Raw genomic sequence first — 21,437 nt, 5'->3', positions numbered from 1 at the left:
TATTGTCTCTGACATCATGTTATGGACAACTAACTACTCCTGGCACTGTCTTCAGTTATTCTTATCTTTATGAATCAAAATTCAACTTAAGTCCCAGAACTGCAGCGGAACCTGAGCTGACAGAGCTTTTTTGGTTTTAAAAAATAACGTGTTGAACAGAACAGTGCGCTGTCTAGCTGGGAAATGTACATGCAGTTCTTCCTTGAGGCAGAAAACGAGCCTGGGCGCCTCCCCGGTCACTCAGTTCCAGGATTCACGCTGAAAGTCCTTCTTTGAACTGAACAGATGCCAAGCTATCAACATCAACCATCAAATTAATTTGGTGTCTGGGTCCCAAATTCTTCCTGTAGGAATTCAAAGTTCTAATAGTAGAAACCACATTCAATGGTTTCTATTGCATTTTTGGGTCATTTTAATATTGCTTATTTGAATTTTCAAAACTCCACGGTCTTAAAAGTGTTACATGACAAGTCTATTTGTTTCAATGTAACAGAATTTGATTTTTATCTTGAGAATATCAGATGTTTTTGATGTAGCTAAAGACTCCCAGGGCTATCACAAAATTAGTGATACAAAATTAGTAGATACTTCTCATCTGGGAGATCTATACTCACCACACACCCTGAATATTAAGCCTTAATTTAATACTAGTTTCTATGTTACTGGAACTACATAGAAAATGCCCAGGGAGGTCATATTTAAAGCTGATCTTGGAAAGAAAAATATGCATATATATATTTTCCGGTAATTTTCTTTCCTGATTAAGAACAAATTTTCTCTACAATTCTATGTGAAGTCTTAAAACTTTTTCCCCTCCTCGTTTAGGTAATGAACTTACTTCTAATACCACCATTCCTGGTTCCTGTATTACAGTGATATTTTTGAATACTTTCAGAGCAGGTTTTTCTTGAATTTCTAATTCTTCCACATCACCTGAAAAAAGGAAGTAATATTAAGATGTGTATAATTTTTTGATAATCTTCCAGAGGCATCATTATTCTTTTGTTTATAGAGAGAGCTGAAATAAATCTGACAATGAAAAAATGAATTACTCATTTGTACAGTGAGATTTCAAATAGTTAAGTTTTATGTTAATTGCTTATAACAGCTGAAAGATCTCAACATGTATTATAAAAATTCACATAATGAGGCAGGATTCGATTCACCTTGGACACGAAACATTTTATCAGTTGCAAACTTTGGTGATTGTCAAATATCTGTTTACATATGAGATTTAGCCACTAGCGTCTTAAAATCTAATATGAATCTAGTCAACTATTTCCAACCAGTCACTTCCTTCTGTCTTCATAAGTTTAATCATTCTATTGGGAAACTCTATTGTCTAAGAAGAGACTTTTCTGGTCCTTCCAGTAACCTCTTAATTAAGAATTAACTCAGACATGTTTTATTAACTTTCTATGTTATGACCTGTAATTCTCATGTGAGGATCTGAAGTAAAAAAAGATTTTCTTTCTACTGATTTATTTTATGGTCATATTTTGCTACCTGAATTATAAAGAGGGTATTAATAGAAAGTGTAATTTGTAATTTAAAGTGTTCCTGCTTTAGGGGAGACTGGGTGGCTCAGTTGGTTGAGCATCAGACTTTGGCTCAGGTCATGATCTCACGGTTTGTGGTTTGAAGCCCCGCATTGGGTTCTGTGTTGACAGCTCAGAGCCTGGACCGATTCTGTATCTCCCTCTCTCTTTGCCCCTTCCCTGCTTGTGCTCTGTCTCTCAAATAAAATAACTAAACACTAAAAATTTATATAAAAAATTTAAAGTGTTCCTGCTTATTAGAGGGCACCCATGCCTTTTAACTTAGTCATTGCCCCTCATTATGTTAATACATAAAAATCTCTAACTCAAAGGGTCTACTAGGAAAACAGAATAGATTTACTGTTCTACTGGCCTCTGGCCAGTGGTCATGTGTTCTTCTAAAACCTGTTGTATAGACTGTACTGATGGCACCAGAAAACTTATTTTCACTGAACAGAGAAATAGATGAAACTTAGAAGAGTAAACTAAAGTGGATTTTAAACATGAGCAACAAAGATTACTGATATTTTTAGAATTTTCAATGGATCAAGGATAAGAAGTTTAATGGGATTAAAAAAATTTATGAGTAGATTTTCAAAAATTTACCCAAAGGTGATAACACGTCCAAATGAGGTACAAATAAAACTTACGCAATTCTGAGACAATAACCCAAGCGGAGCAGCCTCCTTCCCTGGGTATATACTTCTCTTACGCAAAAGCAGAAAATAATTAGGTGAATTTCAATAAATACACACCTGTCAACTTCTGTAGCTGGTAATAGAGCAAATTAAAAGGGCCGGTATATGGAATGGCTTGGGTCTGTTTCACAGTGCTCATGGCCAAGTCAGTATAATCTGAAGAGGAAATGAGAATGCACTTTAAGTAACAATACTGATCACACAAAATAGAGCGAGAAGTTAACGCAAAGTAAAGGAGAACTTGTTTCTGAGAAAGCTTAGAAGATGCTCCTTAATTGGCTCCTGCCCTACATTCCCCCCTTAACTCCCCACATCCACCTCCCGACTAGTTAGCTCCAGCTTCAGCTGTAAGAAAGCAGCCTCACCGCCCTCAACACGGTCCCTGAAGGTCTCCGAGCCAGGGCGCCAGCGGTCCTCTGCTTTCTTCTGGGCCGGGCAACCCCGACAATCCATGAGTCCCTGCCACTAGGGCTACCTGGTTTGCAAAACTTGTCCGGACTCCTCTGGGTCCGCTCTCTCCTCATGCACTTACCATGCACCTCACTTTGTCACTCATAGGTGCTGGGACTAGCTCCGGACAAGGCTGCGCCTCTCCCTGGAGAGCTTTCCAGGGGCTGGCGCCGTGCTCTGTAGCACATCTTTAGTCCTCCAGCGGCTGGCACGGCGCCTGGCACAGAGGAAGATCCACTAACCGCTGGGAGAGAACAAGTTATACCTCACTGCGTGACGGGCTAGACGCTAGCGGCTGGCCCAGCTCACAAGACGAATCCCTAAACACCTATTTCTTCCTCCTTCATAAAGTGCTCATACTGTTAGTGCCATCTGAATAACACTGAGCACAGGTACCGGAGACACTAATACCATATGTACTGCAAAAGCAGTGATGGCTCAGCATTTACGCAGGCACATGACATAAAGGCCCAGCAAGTAACGTACAACTATACGTCATAAAGATCAAAATGCGTGCGTGTTGGGCAGGGCGCAGGCTCCAAGGTTACTTTAGAAAATAAAAGTACCAGGACTCCATTGTGAAAGGTGGAAAACAGGCTTGTAAAGGGTCAGTAGGAGTAGTCAACCTGTCTTAGAGGTCAACTCATGTTCCCCATTAAGAAAGAAATTATTTCACAAAGAATTAAAACATTTAAATAGTTCAATGTAGATTTTCCCCCCCAAAAACTCTGTGGATCATTACCTCATCACTCTATTTTATTATTTGGCTGCTACTTAAAATTTGGCCATTAGTATGAGAAGTATTCATAGATTTTCTTTCAATGTTAAAATTACTGTTGATGTTTAATAGTATACTTACTGGAGAGGTCACAAGGAGAAAGTATGTGATAATTAAAGTTTCTCTTAACAAGTATTCCTGAGACCCGCTGGCCTTGTTCTGGTTTTTTGTCTGCTAAAAAGCCCATGACCTATTTAAAAAAACAAAACAAAACAAAACAAAACTTGAAGAAAATAGAATCTTGGAAAATGCAATTATTCAGATATTCAATCACAGTGATGACCATATGACATCTGAACCATGAAAACGACATGAATTTTTAACCTGAAAAATATAAAATGTTATACAGGTCTATCATCAGGGCAGGAACGGAGCGACCAAGGGACCAAAAGGCAAGGGACACAGGGCAGACCTGGCAAGACTGGCCAGGTTCAGTTCAGGTCCAATCAGTTCAGTAACCAAGTTGAACGTACAGGTGCTGGGCTCCAGAAAGCTGTCAGCAGCTGTAGTGCGGCGCGGAGGCCGCAGGCGCAGGCCAGAGACGCACGTGCTGCTGCGCGCCGGTTTAGGCCTCGCTCCCGGTGAGCTCCCTGACAGAGGTGCAAGTCTATGTTAGGCTCAACACTAGCCGGGGGGGCGTCTTTGAATGAAGAGGGCGATAGAGACAGGTGAGATCTCATTAGTAAAGATCAGATCTCGCCAGTGTCTGCCAATAAAGACCGGTGTGGAAGAGCTCATGAAACCGAGGGGGCAGAATTTTTAAAAGAAAGTAATGGCTGCTCAGAAACTAACAAAACCAAATACCTTACAAACACAAAAGCCAACTTTCTTAAACACAACTGCTCTTCACTACTAATAAATGAACCCAAAGAGGAAGATGCCAGCGTATTTCATACTTGTTTCCTCTCATCAAGTGAGGACAAAGAGCAGCGAGGCAGTGATAGTAATATTTGCCCTTATAACTGTACAAGCAGAGAAAGCTCTATCTCACATGGTTTGTCAGGGTGACTTTCCCCCAAATGCTGGTGACGTAATGAAAAGGGGCACTGCCCCCAGAAGACTGATCTTAGGTACAGTGAGGTCCCAGACGCTGATGAGGCTCGTGCACGCGCACGAGCACCCCAGAGAGCGAGGCCGAGGGAGCGAGGACCCTCTGGCCTCGCCTGGGGCTGCCGGCTGGGCCCAGCGCGTGCCGCTTTCCACTGTGCTGACTGATTACCGCACATTCGACTGGTGGGCCTGACATGTGAACAAAGTGAATGGTTTTTTTGGATAGTTCTTTGTGGATCTGCTTTTGTTCACCTACTTCTTAGTTTCTGTGTTACATGGTTGAGGATGGCTGCTGTAACAGACTTCACCGGAAGCGAGGTGATTGCACTTGAGAAAAAAAGAAAAACTAGAAAAAAAACTAGAGCTATGATGTGAAGTAACTAAACCCATGTCTGGAATAATAGAACCACATTCCAACACAAAGCTGTATGTGGAGAAATAGGTACTGACGAGTTTCTCTATGCATACGTACCAGTTATATACGAGCGACGTATATATGTCTCATACTGACAATGAGCTCTCAGTTCTGTAGTTGAAACTTTTTAAAATGCTGTGCACTATATTTCTTAAAGACTCACAATGCACAGCGGCATAAAAAAAACTCTGAGAAGTCCAGTTGTAAAGAAATCAGCTTATGTCTGTTCGACTCCACTTCTCCTAAATTATCTGACTATAAAACTGCACCCCTCCCCCACCCCATCTCAACCAGCAGAGTCTGGGAAATTCACTTCTTAGATTCCCAACTGAATACTTTACAGGCATGAGATTGCTTCTATTACACTGGCCACCAGAAAGTTCCGTGAACAGGAGTCAATACCACCCTCTGTTCTCCAGCAACAAAAGTCTCATATCCTAACTTTTGCTGACGTTTTTTTCCCTCAAACTCAACCACAAGGAAGGATATTCATCAATTAGCCTTCTCATATTTGGCTCATTATGTATTAAAAGAATTGCTATAAAGTTGCTCATTAAGACATGTTTGACATTTAAAACTTTAGAGAAATCATTAAAATGTTTCCCTTAGAAGTATCTCTTAAAATTTTTTTATGTTTATTTTTTTAACGTTTATTTATTTTTGAGAGAGAGAAAGAGCGTGAGTGGGAGAGGGGCAGAGAGCGAGGGAGACACAGAATCTGAAGCAGGCTCCAAGCTCTGAGCGATCAGCACAGAACCCAACATGGTGCTCGAACTCACAAACTATGAGATCATTACCTGAGCTGAAGTCGGATGCTTAACCGACTGAGCCACCCAGGTGTCCCCCTTATGTTAATTTATTTTTGAGAGAGAAACAAAGCATGAGTGGGGGAGGGGCAGAGAGAGAGGGAGATCCAGAATCTGAAGCAGGCTCCAGGCTCTGAACTGACAGCACAGAGTCCAACACGGAGCTTGAACTCACAAACCACCGAGATCAGGACCTGAGCTAAAATCGGACCGTTAACCAACTGAGCTACCCAGGTGACCCCATGATAAAATTCTTATAGTATACTAAGTAGACAGAAATCATTAAGCACATCATCTTGCTTTGATTAAAAGAAGACTATATTTTTAAGAAGTATACATTTCCCTTTATTTATTTATTTATTTTTTTAAATGTTTTATTTCTAGGGGAGAGAGAGAGAGAGAGAGAGAGACAGCGTGAGCAGGGTAGGGTCAGAGAGAGAGGGAGTCACAGACTGAAACAGGCTCCAGGCTCTGAGCTGGCAGTCAGCACAGAGCCCGACGCGGGGCTCGAACCCATGAACCGCGAGATCATGACCTAAGCGAAAGTCGGACGCTTAACCGACTAAGCCGCCCAGGCGCCCCGATTTTAAGAAGTATACATTTCCCTTTAGCAAAGACCTGGGTAAGATTAGAAACCACAACCTTTTACCTTGGCTAGCTTTTCTCCTCTGAAATTCAAAGTCACAGCTTCTGTATTCCGAGGATTATGAACCTCTATGTGAACTTCATCGTTATCTTCATATTCTCGAATCAGGGCTGCTTTCAATCTGGCCATTTCATTTTGTTCTCCATGGACTAAAATCTATATAGAATGAATTTTAAAAGAGCACAGGGAAACATTCTTAGTTTGGGTTAATGACGGCCCCTGTGTGACTTAAATATTGAAACAGACATATACTTGAAGTTATTAAGCTTAACTACTTTGAAGAACCTCCAGTCAATCAAACTTGTATAGGTATTTTCATTCTGTTTGGTTTTAAAACTATTGAGTTGGAACTATTTTAAGAGACAGTAAAGAAACTTCTACTTCAGTTTTTGCCACTAACAAGACATACAACTTTGTGGAAGCTGGACTTAGGACTTCTACGCTCAAGTGTTAACGGGCTGGACCACGTGACTTCTGTACACTCTATAGCTTCTACCAGCTTTAGATACAGGATTCTTGTGTGAAACTATTGCTACTCCTACTAATGCAGAAAAAAACCATAGTTTTATGTTTCTTAATACAAGGCTTTTTTTTTGTTTGTTTACTTATTGAGAGAGGGAGAGAGAATCCCAAGCAGCCTCTGCACTGTCAGCACAGAGCCTGATGCGGGGCTCCAACTCATAAACCAGGATATCATGACCTGAAATGAAATCAGGGGTTGGATGCTTTATTGACTGAGCCCCCCAGGCGCCCCATCTTACTACAAAGCTTTCTAAAGAAGCTTTTTATAGGGGATAAAAAAGACCTTTGGTATTAGATATTTTGATATTTTCTTCTTTTCATTATAGTAATACCAAACAGGATACTTCAGAACCAAATGAAATTGTGTTTGTGGGGTCTTGATAACAATTGCATTAGATACCAGTCTCTTCCTATTCACTTTTATAACCTGTATTTTACAAGACAGATCATCTTTAACCCATAGATTACTGGTGGATCACTTCCTGCCTGAGCTAACGGAAGCCAGCATCACTACCAGGCCTGGCTTTGAGGCCTGGCTCTTTAAACACTGACTGGCTCTGAAACCTTGAGCAAGTTACTTAACATCTCAGTTTTGTCATCTAAAATCAGTTGTTAATTGTAAGGAATAAGCAAGATGATACATGTAAAACATGAGTACAGGGGGGCCGGGCTGGCTCAGTCGGTAGAGCAGGCAACTCTTGATCTTGGGGTTGAGAGTTCATGTCCCATGCTGGGCCTAGAGATTACTTAACACATGAGTACAGTACCTGGCACATGGTAAATAATAAATGATAGCTGTTGTTTATTACTACTACTAACACTATTGTTATGTTATCGTGTAGATATACTTTTGCTGACCTGGTTACTGAAGGAAGGTAAGCATCGAGTTGAATCCAGGAATTTTAACTGTCAGCAGAGACAGAGCCTGAAGAGCAATGAAACGGGCCTGAGGATGAGGTGGTGACACCAGAGAGAAAGGGCAATACAACACTTCCTCCCTGGCTTCAAAATGTGGGGGGATATTCATAAACCACATACCCTAGGAAACACCTGTGAGGAGCCTGCACGGTAGCTAAATTGGACAGTTCATGATGCTAAAAAGTAGGAGAGGGATTTTTCTCCACCCAAGAATCTGCTTATTACGTAAAGGCCAATGGGAAAATAGCTGTGAGGACCACCGTGCTAGGAAAGAACTCAAAAATGAACCAAACAGCACACAAAGGGGTGCTCAACGTCCTTGGTCATCAGGGAAGTGAAAATCAAAACCACAATGAGATCCGCTCCACACTTACTAGAATGGCTCTAATTAAAAAAAGGCAACTAGCAAGTGTTGGCAAGGATACGGAGCACCTAGGGTCTGTGTGCACTGCATGGGGCGGGGGGGGCACGTAAAACGGCGCGGCCATGACGGGAAGAGTTAGTGATTCCTCAAAAAGTTAACAACAGAATTACCACAGGAGCCAGTGATTCCCCTCCTTGCTGTAAGTGCAAAGGAACTGACCACAGAGCTCAGACAGATTCTTAGAGGCCAATGTTCGCTGCAGCACTGGTCACAACGGCCAAGGGGCGGCAGCAACCCGAGCATCCATCAGCAGGTGCACAAAATGTGGCTTTTACGTACAGTGGAGAGGAATGAAGTTCTGACACAGGTTACACTACAGAGGGACCCTGAACACAGTATGTTCTGTACGATTTCACTGACACGAAACTTCTAGAATAGGCAAATTTACATAAGTACATTAGAGGTTACCTGGGGCTGGGAAGGAAGAAATGGGAAATTTTTGCTTAATAGGTACCATTTCTGTTTGGGGTGACGAAAAAGTTTTAGAAATAGACAGTGGTGATGGCTGTACAAACCTGTGAGTGTAATTAAGGCCTCTGAATTGTACACTTAAAAAATGGGTAAAATTACAAATTTTGTGTTATATTTTACCACAATAAAAAAAACTCAAGGAAAAAAAAATAACGAAAGGCTCTTTCCTCTATTTTCAATACTTTCAGAAAGGGCACTTCTGTTTCCCCAGACACACGTTCCCTAAGTTCTGTTGATTAAAGACACGTGTTTTTTTTAGCTTTCCCCTCTTCCCCTCTTCCTAGTGCCACCAAAATGTAACTGTTATTTTCATAATTACGTGAGACTTAAAAATATAAACAAAGCACACTAGTAAGGAGCTATGTAATACATTTTGTACCTAGTTGGAGCTTTAATTTTTACCGTTACATGATTTGTCTTTCTCTTCTTTCCATATTATTAAGCATTTACTACATGCCAGGCACCATCTTAGATGCTTTAGATATATATGTTCTCTCATTCATTCCTCACAATAACCTTATGAGGCTTTAGTATCCTTATTTACAAATGGGGTACAGAGAGGGTAAGTAATTTGCCCAGGGTCACACAGCAAGTCAGGGACAGAATGGATATTCTGTCCAGCATACTGCACAGCATGCGCTCTTAAGTTACTGGGGAGGCAACAGAAAGGGACAGAAAGAGCACTGGGTCTGGATGCGGTGAGCTCGCGTAGGTGGAGAAGATTACCACGCACAGCTTGCCTGACTCAAAGGGGAGCTGTGGAGGTCTTATCCAAGTGCAAGCAGAAGTGCTCTGTTGAAAGGCTACCTTAACGACAGCAGTGTTTGACTTGAAAACCAGCTGGTACCGTGTCTTGGGTAGGTTTCTTCCCCCCTTGAATGTTAGAAATCAAATTCATAGACTAACCACATGAGGCGGTTTCAAAGCACGAATAAATTCACTGGTTTGCTGGTAATCTGTGTGAGCAGAGAAAGAAATGTAATCAACAGACATTTTCAGTGGTAACTTCTGTCCAGACATGGTAGTGATTTCTTCTGGTTCAGACATGATATGCTGTTAAAAAGAAAGAAAAATTAGGAAGAGCAAAACAAATAAACTACCCAATCAGAAAAGGGACATTTTCTATTTTTTAATGCAGCCATAAATTCTTATACTAAACTTAGGACCTTTAGCACAAAAATCATTCTAACAGTGACTTAGTAAATATCAAATACTTATTTTCTTGAGTAAGCATATATTTAGCCAGCAAAGTAGGCAGGTTAACTAACTTCAATGCATTTGGAATACTGGAAGTGACCATTGTAACTTATGACTAGAAAGCCAAACTTGTATTCCCAACTATTCTCTCGCTCTAAAAAGTCACTTTTCAGACAGATGTGTTTCTATTCTGGAAATCGACTTTATTTTTTAAATGTTTATTTATTTATTTTGAGAGAGAGAGACAGAATCCCAAGCAGGCTCATGCCGTCGGTGCAGATCTGGATGTGGGACTCGAACTCACAAACTGTGAGATCAGGACCTGAGCCAAAACCAAGAGTTGCACATTCAACCGACTGAGCCACCCACGCGCCTTGGGAGTCATCACGTATTTTAAGAATGAAGACAAGTTATATAGCTAACAGGGGATAAGAGAACGTGATGCTTGGATGTTCAGAAACGGTCTCTAAAGTTCTGCGCGTACTTCCTCCAATGTGTCCATCCCTAAGCGCTAACATCAACCACTCCGCGTCGTCAGGGAGACGGGCAGTCAACCCAAACACCCGCTTCGGCTTTTCAAGAGAATACGTATTAGTAAACTTCTTTGATGAAGGAGAGCACCCATGTTTTTGTTGGTCTCAAATAGGTTCCTCTGCATACTTTTTACGGCAACAAGATGAGTGCTTCTCAGACTTTAACGTGCCACCTGGGCAATTCTTTTTTTTTTAACGTTTTATTTATTTCTGAGAGAGAGAAACAGCATGAGCAGGGGAGGGTCAGAGAGAGAGGGAGATACAGAATCTGAAGCAGGCTCCAGGCTCTGAGCTGTCAGCACAGAGCTCAATGCGGAGCTCGACCCCACAAACTGTGAGATCATGACTGAGCCGAAGTCAGATGCTCAACCGACTGAGCCCCCCGGGCGGCCCGGGGCAATTCGGATTAGGAGTAACACGGTGGTCTCATGGCTGACCTTGGCAAGTGTCCCTTCCACACAGTACCCTGCTATGATGACGCCGTTCCTCTTATCCGTGCACCAGCTTTCGAAGAGCTCTCTGGATAAGCCACTTTGCATCATGCCCGGGGAGGCCATGACGACACTGGGACCGATGTCATCAAAATGGTCCATGCTCTGAGAGAAGGGAGTGGTAAAAGCACGCTGAGCACCAGGGTCTGGCAAGGCATTCCTTATTGTTAAAGAATAACGAAAAGGTAAGTGGAAAGATTAATTGTGCTACCGAAAGGGCCTCGGAGATGAGCAAACATCTGAAGTCCAATATCTAAGTTCCTAAACAACCAAAGGTAGGAATGAAAGAAGAACAAAGCGATAGAAAGCAGTTAGCTCACAGTGACCTTTTAAACCTTCTACTGGTAGTTAATGGGCTACTAGGACCATTTTCAGTGCTTAGCAGGCAGGCAGGAAAAAAGGAAGAGTCAAATGGCTTTCTATCTGCCCAAGACAGAATTCCAAAAGAACCTTCCCACTCAAATTGGCTTTGCATAATTCACAAATATTTTGAGCTGGCCTAAAAATCTAACCAAAAAGTTTAACATCGTTTCTAGGGAAAACGTGGCTCTAGTTCTTACGCAGTTAACTTAAAAAATAAGGACAGTGCCCACTTACAACTGGAAGATGAGTTCTAGAACTTGAATTATTTGGGGCATTAGTTTATTCAGATTAAAGCATTAGCTTTAATAAAACAATATATTTTTAAAACAACATCTTTTTTTAAACTAAGGAAAACCAGTTTTTTATTGAGCTCTAGAAAAGTAAACATATGAAAATTTTCATACCTGGAATTTACAGTGCAAATCAAAAAGATGATTAGGTTTGAGTAAGAATAGAAAAACGTAAGACGTCACAAAAGATATTTTTCTCATCGGAACTTTGTTTCTACGGCAGAGAGGCTTAACTTATTCACCAACAGGAAATTCTGAGAATGAAAGGAGACTTGGAACAAGCTGCAAGATTTAAGCAGAGAAGAATGCCAGTTGCTAAATTTTTGTTTTCTTGCAGAAAAATGGTGCCTGCTACAGGCAAGGTGAGACCTCAGCAAAAAGCACTCTCAGCCCTGGAATCAACGCGCTGTTGACCTTCTGTTTACTCGTCCTTCCTCTCCCTCAGCACTCACCTTGAGGTTACTGATGTGCTTGAACACAAAGGGGTTGTTGATGTTGATCTGTTTGCGGATTTTGTCATTCATGGCGTTTACGTACGTCTGGTACACTGCCATGCACTTCTTAGCCAAAGACGACGCGTAGTATATGGGAATGTCATGGAGTTCTGGGTGATTCTGCCAGTACTCATCTAGAGATTTTGTAAGAAACAAATTGCATTTCGTTATGTGGGATAAACAGTGCAAATAACGAATGACATCTGTAATTAATTTTAAGAAATTCAGACATCCAAGAAAGAGATGAAAACATATAACTATGTATATACACCTATCTATATCTGTACCTAAATAAAAAAAACTATATATATATATCGTTCTCTTGCAATTTCCACAAATCACTAATTAATGTGTTAATAGCAAAGATATCAAGGTTTGGAACCCCCCCCCCGGAGCGTTAGAAACACACTTTGTAATTACGAGCACACAACAATTTGTTCAACACGTCAGCTATGTCTGCAGTAATTACTACCCTGTTTAAGGGAAAGCCACATTTAAGAAATCGCTGTGCCCAGGGATGGAAAGCCAGGGGTGGGGGTGCCAGGGCTGGACTCCGCTGGTTTTCCTTGAGGCCATTTCCTCCCTCAGGGTCCCTTTTAGTCACTCTTGCGGCTGGCCTCGTCCTCACGCTCTGCTCCTGGTGGGCGTCTCACAAGGCTGTGCCCTGCCCGCGGACACCCGGGTAACAATAAGCGGGTGCTCCTCCCTGGGACGCATTCCTAGTGGATCTTGCCTCTGACCTCAGGAAGCGCCCTGTTCTAGGCTTGCTTCCCGTTTTTCCTGGACAGTCTGGGGACACCAATATCATCCAGTACATTCTCTCTTGCTTTTAGTCAGTCAGCCTGCTGTAGGTTGCTTATAATCGAGGCTCTCGCTTCTGCCCCTTGGTTTCCCTTAGCGACCCTGTAGTTGTGTGGCAGGGATGCTTAGCTGCATGAGCAGTGGCTGCCATTTCCTGAGCACGGATTCTACGCTGGGTGCTGAGGAGGGTTCACACAGGGTGTCTGCAACCACAGAGAGGGCAATCCGCATCTTAGAGAAGGAGTGGAGGCTCAGAAATACCAAACCACTTGCTCAAGATGCAAGATCACCCATCAGAATGTGGGCAGTTAGGATCTGATACTGACGGAAGGCTCGAGGCTCTGGGATGCAGCCTCTGGTTGGAAAGAGTGCCCCGGCATTCAACACATGTTGGCCTCCCTTATGCTTTAGCTCCGATGCAAGGTACAGCAGTGACAGCAGACGGGAGAAGGGACTTTAGGCTCTGAAGGTTTCCTAAGTGCCTGGCTCCAGCTAGGCTAACATTTCTTTCTTTCTTTTTTTCAAATGAAGTATAAAGTACAATTGACATATCCCATTAGTTTCAGGTGTGTATCTCAGTGATTCAATATTTTTATACCTTACAAAATGATCCCCTACCTACCACCCGTCACCAGTTATTAGAACATCACCAACTATATTCCCTATGCTGTATGTTATATTTCTATAACATTTATCTTATCACTAGGAGTTTATACCTCTTAATCCCCTTCCCCTATTCTGCTTGACTCCTAAGCCCTCCGACCTCCAGTAACCAATAGTTTCCTGTATCTTTCTATGAATCTGGTTTTGTTTATTTTTATTATTTTTTAAAAGATTAAAAAAAACACATTTATTTTGAGAGAGAGCTCAAGCAGGGGAGGGGCAGAGAAAGAGGGAGAGAGAGAATCCCAAGCAGGCTCCGTACTGTCAGTGCAGAGCCCGATGAAGGGCTCAATCTTACTGTGAGATCAAGACCTGAGCTGAAATCAAGAGTCAGGTGTTTAATCAACACAGCCACCTAGGCACCTGTTTTGGTTTTTAGATTCTACATGTAAGTGAAGCCATATGGTACTTGTCTTTCTCTGTCTGACTTATTTCACTATGTAATACCTTCCAGTTCCACGCATGTTGTTGCAAATGGCAAGATTTCATTCTTTTTATGGTGGAGTAGCATTCTCCATACGTGTGTATATATATACACACATACACCACATCTATATCCATTCATCCATCAATTAACACTTGGGTCATTTCCATGTGTAAATTATTAGTTATTGTAAATAATGCTGCAATGAACACAGGGGTGCATGTGTCTTTAAATTGGTGTTTTCAGGGAGCCTGGGTGGCTCAGTTGGTTAAGCGTCCGACTTTGGCTCAGGTCAGGATCTCGTGGTTCATGAGTTTGAGCCCCATATTGGGTTCTGTGCTGACAGCTCAGAGCCTGGAGCCTGCTTTGGATTCTGTATCTCTGTCTCTCTCTGCCCCTCCCTGACTTGCACTCTGTCCTCTCTCCCTCTCTCAAAAATAAACATTAAAAAAAATTTTAAAAATAAATAAAAATAAATTGTTTTCATCTTCATTTTCTTCACATAAAAACCCAGCAGTAGAAGAGGCGTCTGGGTGGCTCAGTCGGTTCAGTGTCTGACTCTTGATCTTGGCTCAGGTCATGATCTCCTGGTTCATGAGTTTGAGCCTTGACATCAGGCTCTGTGCTGACAGTGGAGAGCTTGTTTGGGATTCTCTCTCTCCCTCTCTCTCTGCCCTTCCCACATTCTGTCTCTTAAAATAAATAAATAAGCCTGAAAGAAAAAAAAAACCCTCCAGAAGTGGAACTGCTGGATTGTATGGTATTTTTTTAATATTTTGAGGAGCCTCCATACTGTTTTTCACAGTGGCTGCGCCAGTTCACATTCCTACTGTGTATGATGGTTCCCTTGTCTCCATGTCATGACCAACATTTATCTTTTTTTGCCTTTTTGATAACAGCCAATCTGGCAGGTATGAGGTGGTATCTCACTGTAGTTCTGATTTGCATTTCCCTTGATGATTAGTGATGCTGAGATCTTTTCACATTGGCCATCTATAGGTCTTCTTTGTAAAACTGTTTCTTCCAGTCCTCTGCCAATTTTTTAGTCAGGTTGTTTTTTGATTTTAAGTTGTGTAAGTTCTTTATATATTTTGGATATTAACCATTTATCAGATGTAGGATGTGTCAACATTTTCTCCCATTCAGTGGGCTGTCTTTTCATTTTGTTGTATATAAGTATGTTCTAAAGAGTTGAAGAGGGGCTCCAGCGTGGCTCAGTCAATTAAGTGTCCGACTTCGGCTCAGGTCATGATCTCATGGTTCGTGGGTTCGAGCCGCCTGTTGGGATTTGTGCTGACAGCTCAGAGCCTGGAGCCTGTTTCAGATACTGTGTCTCCCTCTCTCTTTGACCCTCCCTGCTCATGCATGCTGTGTCTCTCTCAGAAAGAAAAAAAAAAAAAAAGAGTTGAAGAATTAAAAAAAAAAAATTTCTTTATATCTTTATTTTGAGAGACAGAAACAGAGAGCAAGTGGAGGGAGACACAGAATCTGAAGCAGGCTCCAGGCTCTGAGCTGTCAGCACAGAGCCTGATGCGGGGCTCGAACCCACAGACCGTGAGATCATGACCTGAGCCAAAGTCGGACGCTTAACCAATTGAGCCACCCAGACGCCCCCAAAGAGTTCAAGAAATTTTAGCATGGGCCTTACTATCTTAAATTTACAAAATCAAAGCTTATTTCTGAATACTAGGGTGAGACCTAAAAAGAATATTGGGATCACAGTCCCATGGTTTTTATTTTTTAATTAATTAAATTATTTATTTAGAGAGAGAGAAAGTGCAAGCAAGTGCAAGTGGGGGAGGGGCAGAGAGAGACGAAGAGATTGAGAACCCCAAGCTGGCTCTGGGTTCGACAGGGAGCCCGACACAGGGCTCACACTCACTAACAGTGAGATCGTGATCTGAGCTGAAACTGAGTCATCCTCTTAATGGACTGAGCCATCGGGTGCCCTGACGTGGAGGCTTTTAAAAGAGATTCATTCAGGGGCGCCTGGGTGGCTTAGTCGGTTAAGCGTCTGACTTTCGCTTAGGTCATGATCTCGCGGTTCGTGGGTTCGAGCCCCGCTTCGGGCTCTGTGCTGACTGCCAGCTCAGAGCCTGGAGCCTGTTTCAGAGTCTGTGTCTCCCTCTCTCTGACCCTCCCCTGCTCACGCTGTCTCTCTCTCTCCTAGAAATAAATAAAAATAAAAAAAATAAATACATAAAATAAAAGATTCATTCAGCAGAAGTTTACACTGAGTAACAGACCACAACTTATTACCGTGGAGAGACAAAAGTCTGTGACAGTTTTAATAAAAACGTATTCTCAGTATTTCAAAGACTTATCAAAATTAGACCTTTTGTAATTAGGACTGCCGAAAGAATTAAAATAGTTTCTGAGCACGTAGAAGCAATATTACTGTACAACTATACTTTCTTTAAAAAGCTGCTCAACAATGTCTCATAATAAACTAAATCTGTCAGGGCACCTGGGTGGCTCAGTCGATTTAAGTGTCCAACTTCAGCTCAGGTGATGATCTCATGGCCCATGAGTTCGAGCCCCGCATCAGGCTCTGGGATGACAGCTCAGAGCCTGGAACTGCCTTCAGATTCTGTCTCCCTCTCTCTCTGCCCCTCCCCTGCTCACACACTGTCTCTCTCAAAAATACATAAATGTTAAAAAAATTTAAAAAACCATCAAATCATTAAAAAAAAAAAAGCAAAACCTGTCAGCAACCTACCCTTAATAAAGGAAGGCTTATTTTATGAGAAAACTCTCATTATGTCCCAAAATTTATTATAAGAGTAGTATGGTCAAAAGGTATCATTTATTCTCATACGTGCACCTGCATTAAAAAATGCATTATGGGGTGCCTGGATGGCTCAGTTGGTTAAGTGTCCGACTTTGGCTCAGGTTATAGTCTTGCGGTTTACGAGTTCAAGCCCCGTATCAGGCTCTGTGCTGACAGCTCAGAGCCTGGAGCCTGCTTCAGATTCTGTGTCTCCCTCTCTCTCTGACCTTCCCCCCACTCATACTCTGTCTCTCTCAAAAATAAATAAAACATTAAAAAAAGAAAAAGAAAATGCATTAAGTGCCTAGTATGCTATTTACATTTATTATTTCTAATTTTTAAAACAGTTCATCTCCATCTTACAGATTAGGAAACCGAGGCTGAAAAAACGTTGAACAGCGTGGGAATGGTATTTTTCTACTTGATTTATAAGTGAAAACTCTCCTATATAAGGACAGGGACTTTTTCTGTCATGTAGGCTACAAATATATTTCCTGCTTTGCCCTCTGGTTTATTCTGCTGTTTTTACTGGTGAAATTAAAAATTTTAATGGCACCAAAGTTTTCACATATACTTTTATTTCTCAAACGCCCTGCACGGCACACTGCATCCTGAGATCACATCACACCCCCTGTGTGTGTGTGTGTGTGTGTGTGTGTGTGTGTGTGTGTGGCTAAAATTTAAGTATCAAAGAAAAGTGGAGTAACTTGCCCAAGCTCACATGGCTAGAACATAGAGATCTGAAACCACTCATTCAAACGGCTGCCCTCCTTCTGTTACGCTATGTCACAAGGGAGAATTTAGAGAAAAAGGAACAACCAATTGCACAGAGGAGGAGTCATAATATATGTCCTGAGGGCAGACTTGCCAGATAAAAATACCAAATGCCAAATTAAACTTGAATTTCAGATTAAAAGCATAAGATTTTCAGCATAAGTATACTAAATATTTGAGACACCTGTACTAACATATTATTCATTATTTTTCTGAAGTGAAAATTTAGCTGGGTGTCCTATATTTTTCTGTGCTCAATCTGGCGACCCAATTTGATGGTAACAAGGTAGCTTTACCTTCCCAATTTCTTCTGTTCTTCAAATTATTTTGTTATGGAGACTTTTTAGTTTGAGACTTCTGAGGACGAATCTGACTTACGGTTAGAAAAAAAAGGAGCAAGAGAAAACGGGGCTGTGGCTTAGGGTGTGGAAAACCAGTCCTACTACGTCTGCGCTTTCTCATGGGTCAGCCTTCGAGCTGAGGTCATTTACTCCATTTTCCCGTGTTTCCCTTTCCAGTGTAACAGGGACAGACTTATCCTCATCATCCTAGAGATGGAAGAGCTGAGGGCAAGAGCTTGATGTGACCATTTCTTGTTCTTCACGTTGAGGCTGTGTACATGCAAAGCGCTTAATCAGTCTTTAAGAGAGTGCTTTTGGGGCGCCTGGGTGGCTCAGTTGGTTAAGCGTCTGACTTCGGCTCATGTCATGATCTCATGGTCTATGGGTTCGAGCCCCGCGTCAGGCTCTGTGCTGACAGCTAGTTCAGAGCCTGGAGCTTGTTTCAGATACTGTATTTCCCTCTCTCTCTGACCCTCCCCTGTTCATGCATGCTGTCTCTCTCTCTCTCAGAAATAAATAAAACATTAAAAAAAAAAAAAAAAAGAGTGCTTTCCCCAAACAGCATCAATGAATGTTTGAGTTAGAATCATTAAATGTGAACACCTGCAGAGAGTGGCATCCATTGTTCCCCGTACCACAAAAATTTATGCTCGTTCATTGAAGTATTTGGAAAATAGAGAAAAGCAGAAAATAAAAAAGAAATCCATTTCCTCATTACCCAGATTTAACATCTTTCCAGTCATTGGTGTATTTTTTTTTTCTTTTTTTTAAGATTTTAGTCTTAAGTAGTCTATACATCCAATTTGGGGATCGAACTTAGAATCTCGAGATTATGCTTAGACTCTCGAGAAGTCTCATGTGCCACCAACTGAGCCAGCCAGGTGCCCCTATTTGTATAATTTTAACCAGGACCAGGTACATACTGGTTTACTGTTTTGAACCCTAACTTTCTGGTCCCAATTAAAACTTTTTTTTTTAAAGGTAGGCTCCATATCCAGCACAGAGCCCAATGAAGGGCTTGAACTCATGATCCTGAGATCAAGACCTGAGCTGAGATCAAGAGATCAGATGCTGCACTGACAGCCACCCAGACCCGCTGGTCCAATCATATTTTATATATCTGATATATCATATATAGGTATTTTATGTGCAAACATATAATTATCCACCTGTGACTTGACTTTTTCCTACAAGGTGATTACTGACATGGTACTTCTTTAAAAATACTGAAACAATGAATACTCTTATTTGTAAAATTGTCTTTATATAATTTATTTTCCACATGTTGTACTGCTGGGTCAAAGGGTAGCATATTTTTCAGACTCCTGAGCTCACTGCAGAGACTTCTGAGGCTGATGGCAACCAGAAGGGGGCACCCTTTATATTCCCCGTGGCAGTGCGCGAGGGCCCTGTGTCCCAGGCCTTTTAGAGCACCACATCGGTTTTTAGATGCAGAAACAGAAGCCCAGAAAGGCAGAATGACCTATCCAAGGCCAGGCAATTATCTTGATAGAACCACACTCCAAGATTATGAGAATCCCTCAAATACAAAGGAAAAGACGTACCTAAGATCAAGAGCAGCTCCTGAGCCCTTCCAAGGGCAAAGACAGGAATGAGGCCTCTGCCCCCTCTGTTGACTATATCATGAACAGTGTTACAGAATCTTGCTTCTCGTTCTTCACGCTTCTCATGGATGTGGGTCCCATATGTAGATTCCTAAATAAGACATGAGAAGTATGAGACCGCGACGGACGATCCCCAAAGAAGACAAAAGTTAAACATCAATAAAATGCAGAAGCAACGTGATTCACTTCTCCATTAAGGTACCATTTACTTGAACACATATTGTTATGATGCTAACTGAAAAAAAGAGCAAAAAGAAATATTAGAATTCAGACCTGGCAAAGCACTAAGAAACTTTTAGAAAGCAAAATCAGGACTGGGGCACCTGGGTGGCTCAGTTGGTTAAGCCTCCAACTTTGGCTCAGGTCATAATCCTACAGTTTGTAGGTTCAAGCACCAGGTCCGGCTCCGTGCGGACAGCACAGAGCCTGCTTGGGATTCTCTCTCTCCGCTCTCTGCCCCTCCCCCACCTGCACTTTCTCGCTCTCTCAAAGTAAATAAATAAAATTAAAATGGAATAAGAATAATTTCCAAAATTGTATCTTTCCTGCTCAAGATAATTCTATGTCTTTTTATTTTTTAAATCATTTTGCTTTCCATTGATGGGAAAAAGCATATTTCTCCCACCTCTGATAAGTCAGAGCTTATAAACCAGAAATAGATATTATTTCTTACAGTTCTGTTTAAGAATATTCCCTAAACCGGGGCGCCTGGGTGGCTTAGTCGGTTAAGCGTCTGACTTTCGCTTAGATCATGATCTCGCGGTTTGTGGGTTCGAGCCCCGTGTTGGGCTCTGTGCTGACTGCCAGCTCAGAGCCTGGAGCCTGTTTCAGTCTGTGACTCCCTCTCTCTCTGACCCTCCCCTGCTCACGCTGTCTCTCTCTCTCCTAGAAATAAATAAAATAAAACATTAAAAAAATTTTTTTTAAAAGAATATTCCCTAAACCTTACTAGACGTGGCCCACTGGCCAGCAGCAAGGACATCCCCAGAGCTGGTCACGTATGCTGAATCTTAGGCCCCACCAGACGTTCTGATTCAGAATCTGTAGTTTAACAACATAACCAGGTGACTCATATGCAAAAATCAAACTCAGAACTACTGCTCTAAAGTGCCAGATAGAATGAAAATAACTATTTTTTCTGAGGGCTAAAAACAAACAAACAAAAAAACCTTCCCTTAAATGAAGGCAATTTATATGTAGGATACCATTAGCTGAGTGAAAACGAATTCAGGCGCCCGAAAATAAGAAGAATTTAAAAAACTAGATACGTTGGGGCGCCTGGGGGGCTCAGTCGGTTAAGCGTCCAACTTCGGCTCAGGGCATGATCTCACGGTTCGTGGGTTCGAGCCCCGCGTCGGGCTCTGTGCTGGCAGCTCCGAGCCCAGAGCCTGCTTCAGATTCTGGGTCTCCTTCTGTCCCTCTGTCCCTGCCACGCTTGCACTGTCTCTCTTTCTCTCTCTTATTATAAGTATACATTAAAAAAACCCCCAAAACTAGATATATTTACATTCGATAACATATTATGAAAAATGAGATCATGTTTTTTCCCACTAGAAAAAATTCTGCTTACATTATACTAATTAAAATACATAGCACTAGGGTCCCTGGGTGGCTCAGTTGATTAAGTGTCCAACTCCTGATTTTAGCTCAGGTCATGATCTCACGATTCATGAGTTCAAGCCCCACATTGGGCTCACACTGTCAGTGCAGATAGTCTCTCTCTCTCCTCCTCTGCCCTTCCCTTACTCACACTTGCTCTCCCCCTTTCTCCAAATAAATAAATAAATAAATAAATATTTACAAAAATAGTAAAATAAAATACACCACACTAATACTTACAATAATGAGAATGTCAGGTTTAATATTCGGAATTTCAGCTGCCATTAAGTGTCTATCTTCTTGTCTTGAGAAATCACCTGTGTACAAAAGCTGTGAAAAAAATGAAGCTAGAAAGT

At 41.8% G+C, this 21,437-nt stretch overlaps 1 protein-coding gene across 2 annotated transcripts in view; it reads right to left on the bottom strand.

Moving 5' to 3' along the window:
• Nucleotides 1-21,437, bottom strand: part of CPSF3 (cleavage and polyadenylation specific factor 3) — a 41,766-nt gene that overhangs the window by 10,378 nt on the left and 9,951 nt on the right. For both annotated transcript variants that reach the window (XM_039231041.1, XM_039231042.1), the window contains 9 exons: nucleotides 21,322-21,411; nucleotides 19,423-19,573; nucleotides 12,043-12,218; nucleotides 10,884-11,042; nucleotides 9,623-9,769; nucleotides 6,385-6,537; nucleotides 3,546-3,654; nucleotides 2,294-2,392; nucleotides 839-933 (listed from right to left, as the gene is read on the bottom strand). In XM_039231041.1, the coding sequence (XP_039086972.1) occupies nucleotides 839-933; nucleotides 2,294-2,392; nucleotides 3,546-3,654; nucleotides 6,385-6,537; nucleotides 9,623-9,769; nucleotides 10,884-11,042; nucleotides 12,043-12,218; nucleotides 19,423-19,573; nucleotides 21,322-21,411 (1,179 nt within the window). The remainder of the gene's footprint in view (nucleotides 1-838; nucleotides 934-2,293; nucleotides 2,393-3,545; nucleotides 3,655-6,384; nucleotides 6,538-9,622; nucleotides 9,770-10,883; nucleotides 11,043-12,042; nucleotides 12,219-19,422; nucleotides 19,574-21,321; nucleotides 21,412-21,437) is intronic.

This window comes from Hyaena hyaena, unplaced genomic scaffold (genome assembly GCF_003009895.1).
Source record: "Hyaena hyaena isolate Hyena2069 unplaced genomic scaffold, ASM300989v1 scaffold_53, whole genome shotgun sequence".
NCBI lineage: Eukaryota > Metazoa > Chordata > Mammalia > Carnivora > Hyaenidae > Hyaena > Hyaena hyaena.
Note: the sequence above shows the minus strand (reverse complement) of the source record. Positions and strands in the feature narration are given on the sequence as shown.